Source organism: Mirounga angustirostris, unplaced genomic scaffold (genome assembly GCF_029215605.1).
Source record: "Mirounga angustirostris isolate CCGP_5_RB_7025 unplaced genomic scaffold, mMirAng1.0.hap1 SCAF_5, whole genome shotgun sequence".
In the NCBI taxonomy this organism is placed as follows: domain Eukaryota; kingdom Metazoa; phylum Chordata; class Mammalia; order Carnivora; family Phocidae; genus Mirounga; species Mirounga angustirostris.
Genome location: NW_026991713.1, coordinates 80,887,563 through 80,900,739, shown reverse-complemented (window position 1 = coordinate 80,900,739; position 13,177 = coordinate 80,887,563). Strand labels below are relative to the sequence as shown.

At 36.7% G+C, this 13,177-nt stretch overlaps 1 protein-coding gene across 1 annotated transcript in view; it reads left to right on the top strand.

Annotated features, from left to right (window-relative positions):
• IRAG2 (inositol 1,4,5-triphosphate receptor associated 2) overlaps positions 1 to 13,177 on the top strand; it is a 118,160-nt gene that overhangs the window by 86,299 nt on the left and 18,684 nt on the right. The window contains exons 23-26 of the mRNA XM_045869555.3: positions 8,814 to 8,860; positions 8,967 to 9,031; positions 9,188 to 9,295; positions 11,805 to 11,875. Of these exons, the coding sequence (XP_045725511.1) occupies positions 8,814 to 8,860; positions 8,967 to 9,031; positions 9,188 to 9,295; positions 11,805 to 11,875 (291 nt within the window). The remainder of the gene's footprint in view (positions 1 to 8,813; positions 8,861 to 8,966; positions 9,032 to 9,187; positions 9,296 to 11,804; positions 11,876 to 13,177) is intronic.

Here is a 13,177-nt window from a genome sequence, read left to right as displayed (position 1 = left end):
ATTAAACAGTTGATTCAATTAAATGCTTTTAAATAAATTCACAGAATTGTACAACCATCACCAAAATTGATTTTAAAACATTTTGATCATCCTAAAAAGAAACCTCATGCCCATCAACACTCTGTCCCTACTCCCCCCACCCCCAAACCCTCAGTCCTAGGCAATCACTAATCTTCTGTCTCTTACACATTTGCCTAGCCTGGATATCTCATATAAGTGGAATAATACAATATGTAACCTCTTGTGACTGGCTTCTTTCACTTAGTATAGTATTTTCATGGTTCACCCATGTTGTAGCGTGTTATCCCCATACTTCATTCCTTTTTATGACTGAATAGTATTCCAGTGTATGAATATATTACATTCTGTGTATCCACTCATCAGTTGTTGGGCACTGGGGTTGTTTCCATTTTTTGGCTATGTGAATGTTGTTACTATGAATGTTAGTGTATAAGTTTTTGTATACACATAGTATTCTTTGGGGTATACACCTAGGAATGGAATTGCTACATCATATGGTAACTCTAACATTTTGAGGACCTGCAAAACAGATTTTCAAAGTGATTACCCCATCTTACATTCCCACAAGTAACGTATGAGGATTCCAATTTCTCTACATCCTTGTCAACATTTGTCTGGGGTTTATTATTATTATTATTATTATTATTATTATTATTATTATTATAGCCATCTTAGCAGGTGTGAAGTAATTTTGATGGTTTGGGTATGTATTTCCCTAATGACAAATGATGTTGAACATCTTTTTGGGTACTTGTTGGTCACTTGTACATCTTCCCTGGAGCTTAATCTACCCAGCTCTTTACCCATTTTAAAAAATGTGGTTCTTTTTACCACTGAGTTATATGAATTACTCTTATTATTCCTCTTAAGTGTGTGTATCTGACATTTTTCTGTTCCTTAATACCCATCCTATTGAGTAGCTAAGAAAAAGAAAGAAAAAGGAAATGAATCTATTTTGCTATTACTTAGCAGTTCTTGTAAAGTTCAATAAAGGAAGTTGGACTTGGAAGCTTACAGGATGTTTGGTTATTAGTAATTTCCCTTTTATCTGACACTGATTTCACCAACAAGGGGGAAGAAACAAATATCAGTTGTGTACCAGGTACTTTGTAGGAAAGCATTACCACAAACCACGTTATTAATCTTCTCTACAACTTTGAGTGGTAGGTATTGTCTGCTCTTGCAGATGAGACAACTGAAGTTCAGAGAGGTTAAATAACTTATCCAAGATCACTCAACTGGTAACTAACAAACATGGGATTCAAATTCAGGTTTGTCTAACTTCAAAGGATAAGCCTTTCTCACAGCCCCTCTCAGAACACCGATTGTAGACCTTTCAATCATAATAATTACTCATAATTACCTTGAAAGTAGTTTTTTGGCTAAGAATGTACTATCTAAAAGGATCTCCTAATGCACTATCATTAGGATATGTGATAGATTTTGTCTATGGTCTTGACACCATTGAGAAACAGGAGTTAACAGGCCATAATAGAAACTCCTATCAAACATCCCTGGGGAAATGGGACACGCTCCCTGAAGGTTATCATGCTGTCTTCTGCACCATTTCTTCTAGAGTCCCCAGGAACAAGTCTGTCGGCTACACTCGGTGGCTGATATTACCACTTCTCACCATTCCCTTTCCAGGTTTCTGCTCCACTGAAGAATCTCTTCAGCCTGTTCACTGAATGAGTCACTCTCTCATGCCTATTCCTTGAGTAGAACCTCACTTCCTACCCCTCAGACTCCCCACACCCATCTCTAAACAAATAGAAAATTCTCCTTAGGGGCGCCTGGGTGGCTCAGTCATTAAGTGTCTGCCTTCGGCTCAGGTCATGTTCCCAGGGTCCTGGGATCAAGCCCTGCATCGGGCTCCCTGCTCAGCGGGAGGCCAGCTTCTCCCTCTCCCAGTCCCCCTGCTTGAGTTCCCTCTCTCACTGTCTCTCTCTGTCAAATAAATAAATAAAATCTTTAAAAAAAAAAGGAAAGAAAATTCTTCTTAGAAAGCCATTTTCTAAGCATTCTCATTAACAAGTGCAGGAAATTGGAATAAAATATGAGATAAAAATTACAAAAAACATAATCTGTGTTTACCCCAGTGACCCATAAATTATAGTGTTTTCTTAAGTCTTTGGCTTCAAACTGTAGGGTTTTTGTCATCCTTGAGAGCCTTCATAACAAGCAACTTGATTTGGTCTTCAAGGCCCTCTCTAATCTGGTCACAAATCTACTTTTCCAGCCTTTCCCATTGCCGTATGGTTGTCCCTGCATGTCAGTGAAACCGAGTAGCATTTATCATTGGAATATATCCCCAAAGCCTGCTTATACTGTTCTCTCTGCCCAGAACACCATGCACTTCCCCATTTCTCAAGTTCTATTTGTTGAGGCCTATTTCAAAACCAGCTCTTCCATAAAACCTTTCTTGTGGTAGCCAGAAATGTTTACAGTCAAGCATCTCCTGTCCTTCTAGACTAGAGGTAGAAATCATCTCCCATATTCATAGAAGAAGCTGCATTCTAGCATTTTTTTTTAGAAAGCACAGGGTGAGGTAAAAGTGAACATCTGTATTCTTAGGATCTTTTTGAGTGAGCAAAGGACTCTAATAAGATTATTGTCTCAAGAAGAACATCTCATAATAAAATAATTTGGGGCCCAGTTCAGGACATTCTTGGGGAAAACAGTTCTTTTATTGACCTGGAAAATTCATTTATTTGGAATATTGTAGTGTAGAGAGAAAAGAAGAATATAAATTATTTCCAACCCTTGTCTTTTAGAGATTCAGACTGAGATATTTATGGAAGAAATGTTTATGATATCTGGGATTTACATCAAAACAATGGAGGGGTGTTTTTAGTGGGTGACAGAATAGATTGGCCACAGGTTGGTAATAGCTGAATCTGCAGAATGGGTACACAAAAGGTTACTTACTCTATTCTGTTACTTTTGTATTTATTTAAAAATCTTTCCAGTAATGACTTAGAATTTTTATTTATTTATTTTTTAAAGATTTTATTTATTTATTTGACAGAGAGAGACACAGCGAGAGAGGGAACACAAGCAGAGGGAGTGGGAGAGGGAGAAGCAGGCTTCCCGCTGAGCAGGGAGCCCGATGCAGGGCTCGAACCCAGGACCCTGGGATCATGACCTGAGCCGAAGGCAGATGCTTAACGACTGAGCCACCCAGGCATCCCATGACTTAGAATTTTTAGCCACATAGCATAGACTTTGGAATCAAGCAGCCCTGGATTTAAGACTGGCTCTGTTACTTGCTAGCGGTGTAAACTTGGACAAGCCTAACTTCTCTGACTTTGCCTGTGTCCCCCCTTGAAACAGATACAACTTTTCAGGGTTCTTTTGAGGTTTCAAATACACAATACATACATGTATGCATATACATATCTGCATATCTGCAATAGCTAAGTTCTAGCCTAATCAATCCATGAAAACAAACCAAGTTGGTCATATTTAGAGAAAAGACAAATCTTAATTCTGTTTCACCACTTGCTGCTGAATAAGAAGAACTTTCATCTCCATGCAGTCCCTTCTCAACATTTCCAAGCATCTCTAGGGGCATATACTGCTATTTCCTAATGTCCATCAGGCCCCACCAACTAGTGGGTCCCAGGAAAGGACACCTAACCTCCCCAGAGATTGTGGGGAAAAGAAGCTGGTTTCACCACTCATATCTTTGCAGTCCTCTTTGTTCATGATCCCTACTGCCCACAGGCCCTCCATGCTGACCTCCTTGGAGCTCTGTGTCTGATCACCTAGTGATCTTCTCTCCCTGGCTGGTAGAGAGAGGACTCTCCATTCTTGTCTCAGGACTTTAGAGTGAGGTCCTACTGTGGTGTTGGGTGGACTGCTTGTGATGGGATTGTTAAAATTACCCTCTCAGTTAGTTTCAAGGCACATAAATCATCCAGAAGGCTGGGAGGCACAGTAGTCCTAAGTAGCAGCCTCCCGCTGCCTCCACTACTGAGGCTCCCTTCAGGAGCTCGGCCTGGCGGTCTGTTTAGCCCAACTTCCTTAACTCTTCATCACTCTTGGCAGTTTCTCTCCAGGGCCCAGCTGTCTCTCCTGACAATCTGTCTTCTTCTCCTTAGTCATTGCTCCCACCATGGAGTCTGAACAGCAGCCCAAGTGCCAAACTGGACATGTGCTTACGTGCCTGGGTGTGTCCCCAAATACTCCAAGAATTAAGGAGCTTCGTGAAAATTCTATGTCCATGAAACTGATTCTTCTCTCTACCTATTTCAGTCTCAGATCGGACCCCACCAAGACACTTTATAGTGTGTATGCAAAGTTCCTGATTCCTAGTAAACACTCCAAAAATAGCAGCTGTGACTGTCCCCCAGAATCAGAATGATCAGCAGTGTGAAGCTCAGAAGATACCTTGTTATGAGCATTATGTAGTGTGTAGACTTGTCAAATCACTATCTTTTATACCTGAAACCAATATAACATTGCATGTCAACTACACATCGATTAAAAAAGAAAGGGTGGGGGTGCCTTGGTGGCTCAGTTGGTTGGGTGTCCAACTCTTGACCTTAGCTCAGGTCTTGATCTCAGGGTGGTGAGTTCAAGCCCCATGTTGGGCTCCACATGGGCATGGTGCCTACTTAAAAAAAAAAAGAAAAAGAAGAAGAAAGATACCTTGTTACAGTCAGAAGATACGAAAATGAATTTCTCTGTTTTTACTTTGGCTGTTGAAAAAAAAAATTAAGTGTATTGCCATCCCTTTGAGCTGTCTTTCATGTTATTACATGTTTTTGTCTAAGATACACTATCACTAAGAGGAGTGGTTTATGAGACAAAGGACAGAATCAATTTTGAAATATCTCAGAAGATTTTCTGGCCATTGTCTGTCCTGTTCTCTCAGGCTGTGTGTGGTGCAGCATTAATAACCTTGGAGAATAAATAACATTGCCAGTTGCAAAATTGGGACATGTAGAAGTTGACTGATAACTGCACTACAGATGAACCTCAGAGTGGTGGGTGTGTCCTGTAGATCTGAGGGTGTGGTGTCCTTTTAGTTACAAATTAAAAAAAAAAAAACTTGTGAGGAAATTTACTTTTGTTTAGGTTACAATAGTTGTGATCTTTAGGCATTCAATTTTACATTCTTTCTCTTTTTAGAACATGGAAACCGGCACTGAGTCAAGGGCATTTTTTTTTTTTTAAGTTAGAATGAAATAAGACCATATGGGCTTTTTTCAGTTTTTTTTCCTCAGAAAATCCCATTAATTTATTTGAGTAGCACCAATCATCTACAATAGATCTATTAGCAAAAATTACATTGGTAACGTGATTGTAGCATAGTGGAAGGGTTTCTGCTCATAAAATCTACAGATGAAGAAGCATTTCATCTAAAAGAGCAAAAATAACGTGACCCTGGGAAATTATCTAAGCCAATAATTACCCTTACTAATATCTTAAAAACTATATCTTATTATTCTTTAACTTTTTCTACCTAAATATTGAAATAATACTGGTGTGCACGTGTGTATGTGCGTGCGTGCATGCACACACGCATGTGGGGCCTGTGTTTGCTGACCCAGCCCATGCGAGAATATGTCTCATTTTGTTCCATGAGTACCTTGGCGACCCCACCCTACAGCAGATGCTGTCAAAAGCAAATGGGCTGGACCACAGATTTTCATGTAAATGTTATGCAGGTTGATATTTGAGTGGCTTGGACAGGAAGAATACTCTTCCTGCTCTGTGCTCTCGACGTGTGTTAGACTCATTGACTTGAGCCAATCTTCTACATGTAAGTAAGTCTGTCATCTGAACTCTCTTTTTCTTGCTTTTAGTCAATTTCTTAACTTTGCTTGGTTTTAAAATATAGCCAGCAGGTTATCTTTTTCATGATCTGCCCAGGTCTTTATAGTTGTTGTGTGGGGGTTAGGCTTTCTTATGGGTCTAGGATGCTGGTTTGAATAGTGGGGACTTTTGATGCTGGGGAAAAAAAGAACACAATTGTGGAAAATTTTTGCTGAGTTATCTCCCACCCCCACTCCATCTGCACAGACACCCTGAGGAGTTATATTTACAATTTCATTAACTATAGTTCTAAATTTGAAAAAAGAAAACTTCTTTTGTCTAGCTATACTTGTAAGAAGGGAAAAATGCTGTTAGGTCAAATTTGTGAAAATCTGGGATTGAGATATGTTGTATATTGGGGTGTTTTCTGATCAGTGGGGTTTATAGAGACTAATGAATTGGAAGTAATATCCAATTGCTTACCTCGCAACTATTCCAGAACAATATAGCAATGTATGACTACTAAATATATGACATTTCTCCAAAATTACAGAATTATTACTTATTTAATCCATAAATATTTTATATTTATCAAAAAGCTTCTCACTAAAATGTTTCATATATAAGGTATTGAACAGAAAGGATTATACAGAACATTACAGCAAATGAGACTAATTTGTAATATGGAGGTAAACTGTATTTCTGCTGTATTATTTTGACTTTAAATGAGACTTTTTAAAAAAAAAGTCTTTTTCAGACAAAATTAGCTCTTTAGTTAGTGCAATATTACTATTATATATGTATTAATTATAGTACAGTAATAAGTGTCATTTCAAGCCATATATAATCAAAATTTTATATGTTATGGGGTATTAAGTGGGCCTGATTTTTAAATTATTATTATTATTTTTTTAAAGATTTTATTTATTTATTTGAGAGAGAGAATGAGAGAGAGAGAGCACATGAGAGGGGGGAGGGTCAGAGGGAGAAGCAGACTCCCTGCTCAGCAGGGAGCCTGACGTGGGACTCGATCCCGGGTCTCCAGGATCATGATCTGAGCCGAAGGCAGTCGCTTAACCAACTGAGCCACCCAGGTGCCCTGATTTTTAAATTATTATTAAGGAATGAATCCTTGTTGACTTTTATGAAGTATGATACTTGATGAAACTGAAGGATATTTAATATTTTCCTTTTTTATAGCTTCATTTCTTACATATATATTGGAATATAGTTAAATAAACATATAATAATTACTAATACATTCTATTAAATCTTTTAATGATAGGGCTATCATCATTTACCTGTAAGTTATAAGTTACAATTTCTCTTCAAAATGTAATTCAAATATTACCCTACTCTGTTTTGTGCATATTACTTTCCTCTGTGGAATGCTGCCTATAATTTTTCATTTGTTTTTTTATTTGTCTTCCTGACTGGCCTACAAACTCCTCCGGGACAAGGACTGTAGTTTTGTGTGTCTTCAGCTTCTGTCACTGCTCCTGGGACAAAGTGGGCCTTTGATGAAAGTTGTTCAATAAAATCAAGCTGATGTCATGACAGGCTTCAAGCACACATGGTCTGACCCAAAGGCATTTAAAGCAGAGACAAAACAAAACAGAGAAGATTGCCTAACATTGATATGTAGGAAGATTAGGTGTAAATTCTTGCTTTGCAAGTCTGTGAGTTCTTCTAAACATTTGAGATGAACATTTGAAACATTTATGTTTAAATAATCTACCAGTGTGTAAGACAGTAATTGGGAAGTCTGTGCCTCACCACCAGCCTGGGTTAGGGTATCTCAGAGACCGTTCTGTTTATGGTGGAGAGGACACTGTATTTAGTTCGAACTGGGTTTGAAGGCTGACACCACTATTCAGAATACTCCCGGGATATTAGTTTATTCACTGGCTTTGCTTTCTTTACCTGAAATAAGTAAATATTTTCTTGTTAAAACCCACTTCCTAAGGTTGTTGGGAGAATTAAATGGGATGATATATAAAAGGGCTTCTGTACATTTTAAGTGCTGTCATTATATTGCATAACTATGTATTCTGCAAACTGTTACTAAACCCATACCTTTCTGTGACAATAGTCAATATTGTCTGGGGTAGATTCTAAATACTGTTTGTGATCTACAATGTCCCTCCATTGAAACCTTTTGTTAGGCCGTGGCTGTTAATATGTTCTCTCCTTGATTATAGAACACGTAAATGTCTTCATCTTTTCATTGTTTGTGCAGGTTTTTGATATGTTCAGTTGGTTTCAATTTTCAATATTAAATTTAATTCCTACGTAAACCAAATAATAATGAAAATATATGTGTTAGAAAAACATATTATTAAAGAGTAACCCATGTTCCCGCTGTATTATTTGAGAGTAAGTGAGCTAATCAACCCTAATGTCCTAAAGTTCCCCCTAAATCAGGAACTCCTGATCAAGATTAAGAAGTTCAAATAAAACTTTCAAACACTTGCCCTGGCAGGCTGGGACCACAGTTTTGTTAAGCTCTGTTTGAGCACCAAGTAATAGGTGCTGACGTAGATATAATCCCTCAGATCTTTGAGAATGGGATTAAGTTTAAAAGGTATTATTTGTCTAGCTAGAAAATTGAAAACCATTTTTAAATCACCAGGTCAAAAGTTTTAGGTTGAATAATATTTCCATAAATAGAAATGTTGTGTTATGCCCACATAGAATGTTCTGTTTAAAGACAACTTGACTTAAGTTCATGAAATAAACTCTATCTGCCCTTTAAGTTTAGAATTTGTTTTGCCCAAGAATTTATTAGGTATTCTTCAAATATTGGACTTGTAAGTATATTTAAAATTGGGGTTTTTTTGCAAGTACAACTTGGAGAAAGTATGTTTGTCAGTCTGCCCTATAGAATCCCAGTCCCATATCCTCTCTAAAAGAGCAAAGTAAATATGGGTTCATTTAAAATTGTATGAAAATGTTTGCTTAAAACAACCTCTCTGGAATGGAAAATGTCAAATCATTGAACTTGTTTTTCCTTTTTTTTTTTTCTTTAGGAGAATGGTGTTGACTGCTTGTATTCTGAGAGCCTGCCACAGTCCAGGTTGGTTTGTTTGTTTGTGTATATGAATTTGAATGTATATTTGGTTAATTTTTAAGGAACTCTTTGGACCTGATACTCCAAAATATTTCCTCTACTCTCTTGACAGGGAATGTTCCACACTATCATCTCCTGGACACACTTCGTCCACAGAGAGTACTGTAACTTCAAGTGGTGAGTGAACTTGGAAAATATATAAAAATAGAGGATTAGTGTTATAACTATAAGCTTGGTTTCTGTGGCCTGCTGAGGTGAGTGCAAATGAAAAGAACATAGGCAAATAATTTTTTTTGCATAGTGTTCATGCTGTTAGTTTCTTCCTGTTGATAGATTCTGGGTCAGAAATTTTGAATATGGCTTCTGGTGACCCGGACTGTAAATCACTCTGTGAGAAAGAGGGAGATACAAGATCAGCTTCTGCTATCATAAAGATCACAGGTAAGCTATTGAAGTATTCAAATATAGTTTCCATTCCAAAGCAGTAAGCAAACCTGTAAGCTACTGGAGCAACTATCCTCATAGTTCAGTAATATTATTTTATTAAAAAAAGCTTGAAGATATAGTCTGGGGAAAAGAAGTCCAAGAGGTAATCATGGCCTTCATATATGATAATGTTGCCATTTTTCCCCCAGTTCTATAGAAAGTACAAAAATTACAATATATTTTAATAGGACTTAAATATTTCCTAATGGCAAAGATTGACTGGATACAAGTGGGTCTCAACTGTGGCATAGATGTAGAATCACCTGCTTAGGAAATTCTCAGAATCTTGGGGTGCCTGGGTGCCTCAGTGGGTTAAGTGTCTGGCTCTTGATTTTGTCTCAGGAAATGATCTCAGGGTTGTGAGATCAAGCCCTGCATCAGGTTCCGCCCTAAGCATAGAGCTGCTTAAGATTTTCTCTCTCCTTTCCTCCACTCCCTCTGCCTTTCTGCCCTTCCGCTTGTGCCCATGCGCATGCTTTCTCTTAAAAAAAATAATTCTCAGAAGCCTAATTAGAATCTGTTTGGTTAAAAGGATGGACCAATTCGTGATGGTCCACTCAGGAGGCAAAAGAATTAACAGATAATATGTTAACATCTTTTTTTTGCTACTTGAGTCTGAAAACAAGGTAGTTATTCTCAACCATTCCCAGTGAGACATCACTATAGCTGACACTCATGGGAAGCACATAGGCTCCCGTTCCCACAAAAAAAAAAAAAAAAAAAAAATCAAGGAAAATTCATTCTATTGTTTAAACTGAACAGTTAAGTTGAGATATAGATGCTAAACTAAAGGAGTTGTAAAATTGTAGAAATGGAATCCATTCTTTATTTTAATGGAAGAATATCTTCCATACTTTACCTCAGTCTGAATAAGAGAAATTTTAATTAGAACTACACCAAGATATCATTTTTCACCAGTCATGTAGACAAAGATGCAAAATTTTGATTACGCTCTGTTGGTTAGCTTGTAGGAGAAAAAAAGAAATCTCATACGTTTCTGTAGGGAATGTAAATTATTATAATTAATATGGAGGGGAATTTGCCAATATTCACCAAAATGTTAAATATACATATCCTGTGATAAAACAATTTAGCTTCTGGGAATTTATCCTATAGATCTAAGTACTCACATGACTTGTAGAAGTTTCTTTACTACAGTATTTTCTATAATAACAAAATATTAAAGACAAGTTAATTATCAAAAGAAGCCTAGATAATATATATTGGCATCTCCATGTAATGGAATACTAATATACATCCATAAAACGTATATAAGGAAACTTTCTTAGAAGGATATCAAAGCATTATTGTCTCTTAAAAAAACCCAAATACAAAACATTATGTATTGCATATAAAACTCTGTGGGAGAATAAAAAGGATAGGAAGAAGTTTTTATGTATGCATAATATATCTCTGAAAGGCTAGACAAAAATTAAATAACATCGTCTGTGGGGAGGAAAAGCAAATTTCTTATAGGCATGTATGGGAGGGAAAATTTCTACCAAAAAATATTTTACACTTTAAAATTTATGGACCATATGAATCTATTATCTGTCTTAAAAGTTAACAAAAAAATTAAAATTTTCATTGGGAAAAGACATTTTATCTCTGAAGAAAGTGGTTACCATTTTGTTCTTATTTCCATATACATTTTAAAAACATAATACATACTTTATTTTTTTCTTAAAAAGAAACAAAACCTATTTATAGCTGCTGACCTTTGTGCCTGCACTGAACTAAATTCAAGACAATGGACCATGTAAAGAGGAAAATCATTATCAAGTACATTTCGGTACAAATAAAGTACACAAAAATAAAGGGAAATTACCAAGAGGAATGGCATAAATTAAAAGTACTTTTGTTTCGCCCCGCATCGGGCTCCCTGCTCGGCGGGAAGCCTGCTTCTCCCTCTCCCACTCCCCCTGCTTGTGTTCCCTCTCTCGCTGTCTCTCTCTGTCAAATAAATAAATAAAATCTTTAAAAAAAAAAAAAAGTACTTTTGTTTCTTAGTTTGATGACTTTTTTTTTTAGAAAGATACCATGTTTTGAAAGGATATCAAACTTGGTTATCAGTCTTACATCTCTAATTTAAAAAAACCTGTTTGTCAAGCTGATTGTTCATTCTTCCTTCATCCAGTTTCTGTAAATTTAGTAGTAATGTGTTTGATTAAAAAAAAGGCAGCAGCCTTAATAAAGATTTTAAAACTATTACTTGAAGGCCATTTATACAGATAGTCATTTCTATTAAGAAATCTTATATGGCTAGCTTCCTTGGGAGACTTACCTGCTCTAGTCCTGATTTTTAATCAATGGGCACATTTAAAGTTTTTTGATATATAATTTGACTCACTTGTTAAGGTCTTTGACACTTACTAGTCTGCTCATATTGCCACCCTCACTATTTCTTCCTCTCTTACTTGTTACTGCTCAGGCAACTATTTGGTGTGTTCCCTTTTTCTCATAGGCCGAAGTCCAGCTCCTGAGAATATCGTACTCCAAGGCTCTGTGAGTGAGGACAAAACCATGTTAAATCTGGTAAGGAAATATACATATGTTAACAGTAAAGGTAATGATATATTACAGTGGTATAACTGTCCCTTTAAGTTTGCAAAATACTTTTTTTTTTTTTAAGATTTTTTATTTATTTATTTATTTGAGACAGAGAGAATGAGAGAGACAGAGAGCACACAAGAGGGGGGAGGGTCAGAGGGAGAAGCAGGGAGAAGCAGGGAGCCCGATGCGGGACTCGATCTCGGGACTCCAGGATCATGACCTGAGCCGAAGGCAGTCGCTTAACCAACTGAGCCACCCAGGCGCCCATGTTTGCAAAATACTCTTAAAAGCACTGTCTCATCCTCTCAAAATATTATGAAGTTAATAGAATTTAATTACTCCAGTGTCTTATAGATGAGGAAGTAGGTGCCAAAGAGTCCTTGTGACTTGTTCAAAGTCACACAATAGAGTCAGAGCTAGGACCTCCTGACTCCACATTGTTTTTTTGTCCATTCATTCATTCATATTCATCAAAGATCTACTGGAAACAAGCTCAATATCTATCAATAGAGGACTTTTAAGTAAACAAATGTATTAATAAATAAGGTTAAATAAAACAGTAATATTTACCTTAAAGATATGTTCTAACTAAGAGAACATGTTCTAATTAAGGGAAGAAACATACAGTTACTCAGTAATATATAATTACTCAGTGTGGCTAGGGATATAAAAGAAAAATGTTTGGGTTAAGAGGCCAGACAAGTGTCATGGAGGAGGTACTTTGTGAATGGTATCAAATGCTATCCAGGCACCTGGAACACTGCTATAAAACATTATTTAAATGTTTATAGAAAAAGTTAAGTTCCTTTCCCTAAAGAGAAGGTTCATTGTCACTGGTATGAATTTATAATTCTTGAGGAGTAACTTGTAGACTATGGATCCCATTCCATGTTTCTTCAAGGGTCTTGTTTATATATTAGTCCCTCTCTGTTAAAAGAGATTAATATTATTATTATTATTATTATTATTAGCAGTGTGTGTGTGTGTGTATGTGTATGTGTGTATTGTTTTCTCCTCAGTATATAAATATTGCTTTAGTTAGGCCCATTTGGTTTTAAGAAACAGAGACTCATGAAAGCTAACTCAAGTTAAGAGATGGTTGTGGCATAGATATATTTGAGGCAATAGGGTAGACAAAAATTTTATAGTATTCTAGTCTGAGCGGAGTGGAATGATTGGGTATGTGATTTGGAATCGTCCTTTGTAGTGTAAAGTATATAGAGAGTGCAGTGTTAGCTAACAAGCATGTTGAAAGTGGTTGCTCCTTATAAAAAATAGAGGAAT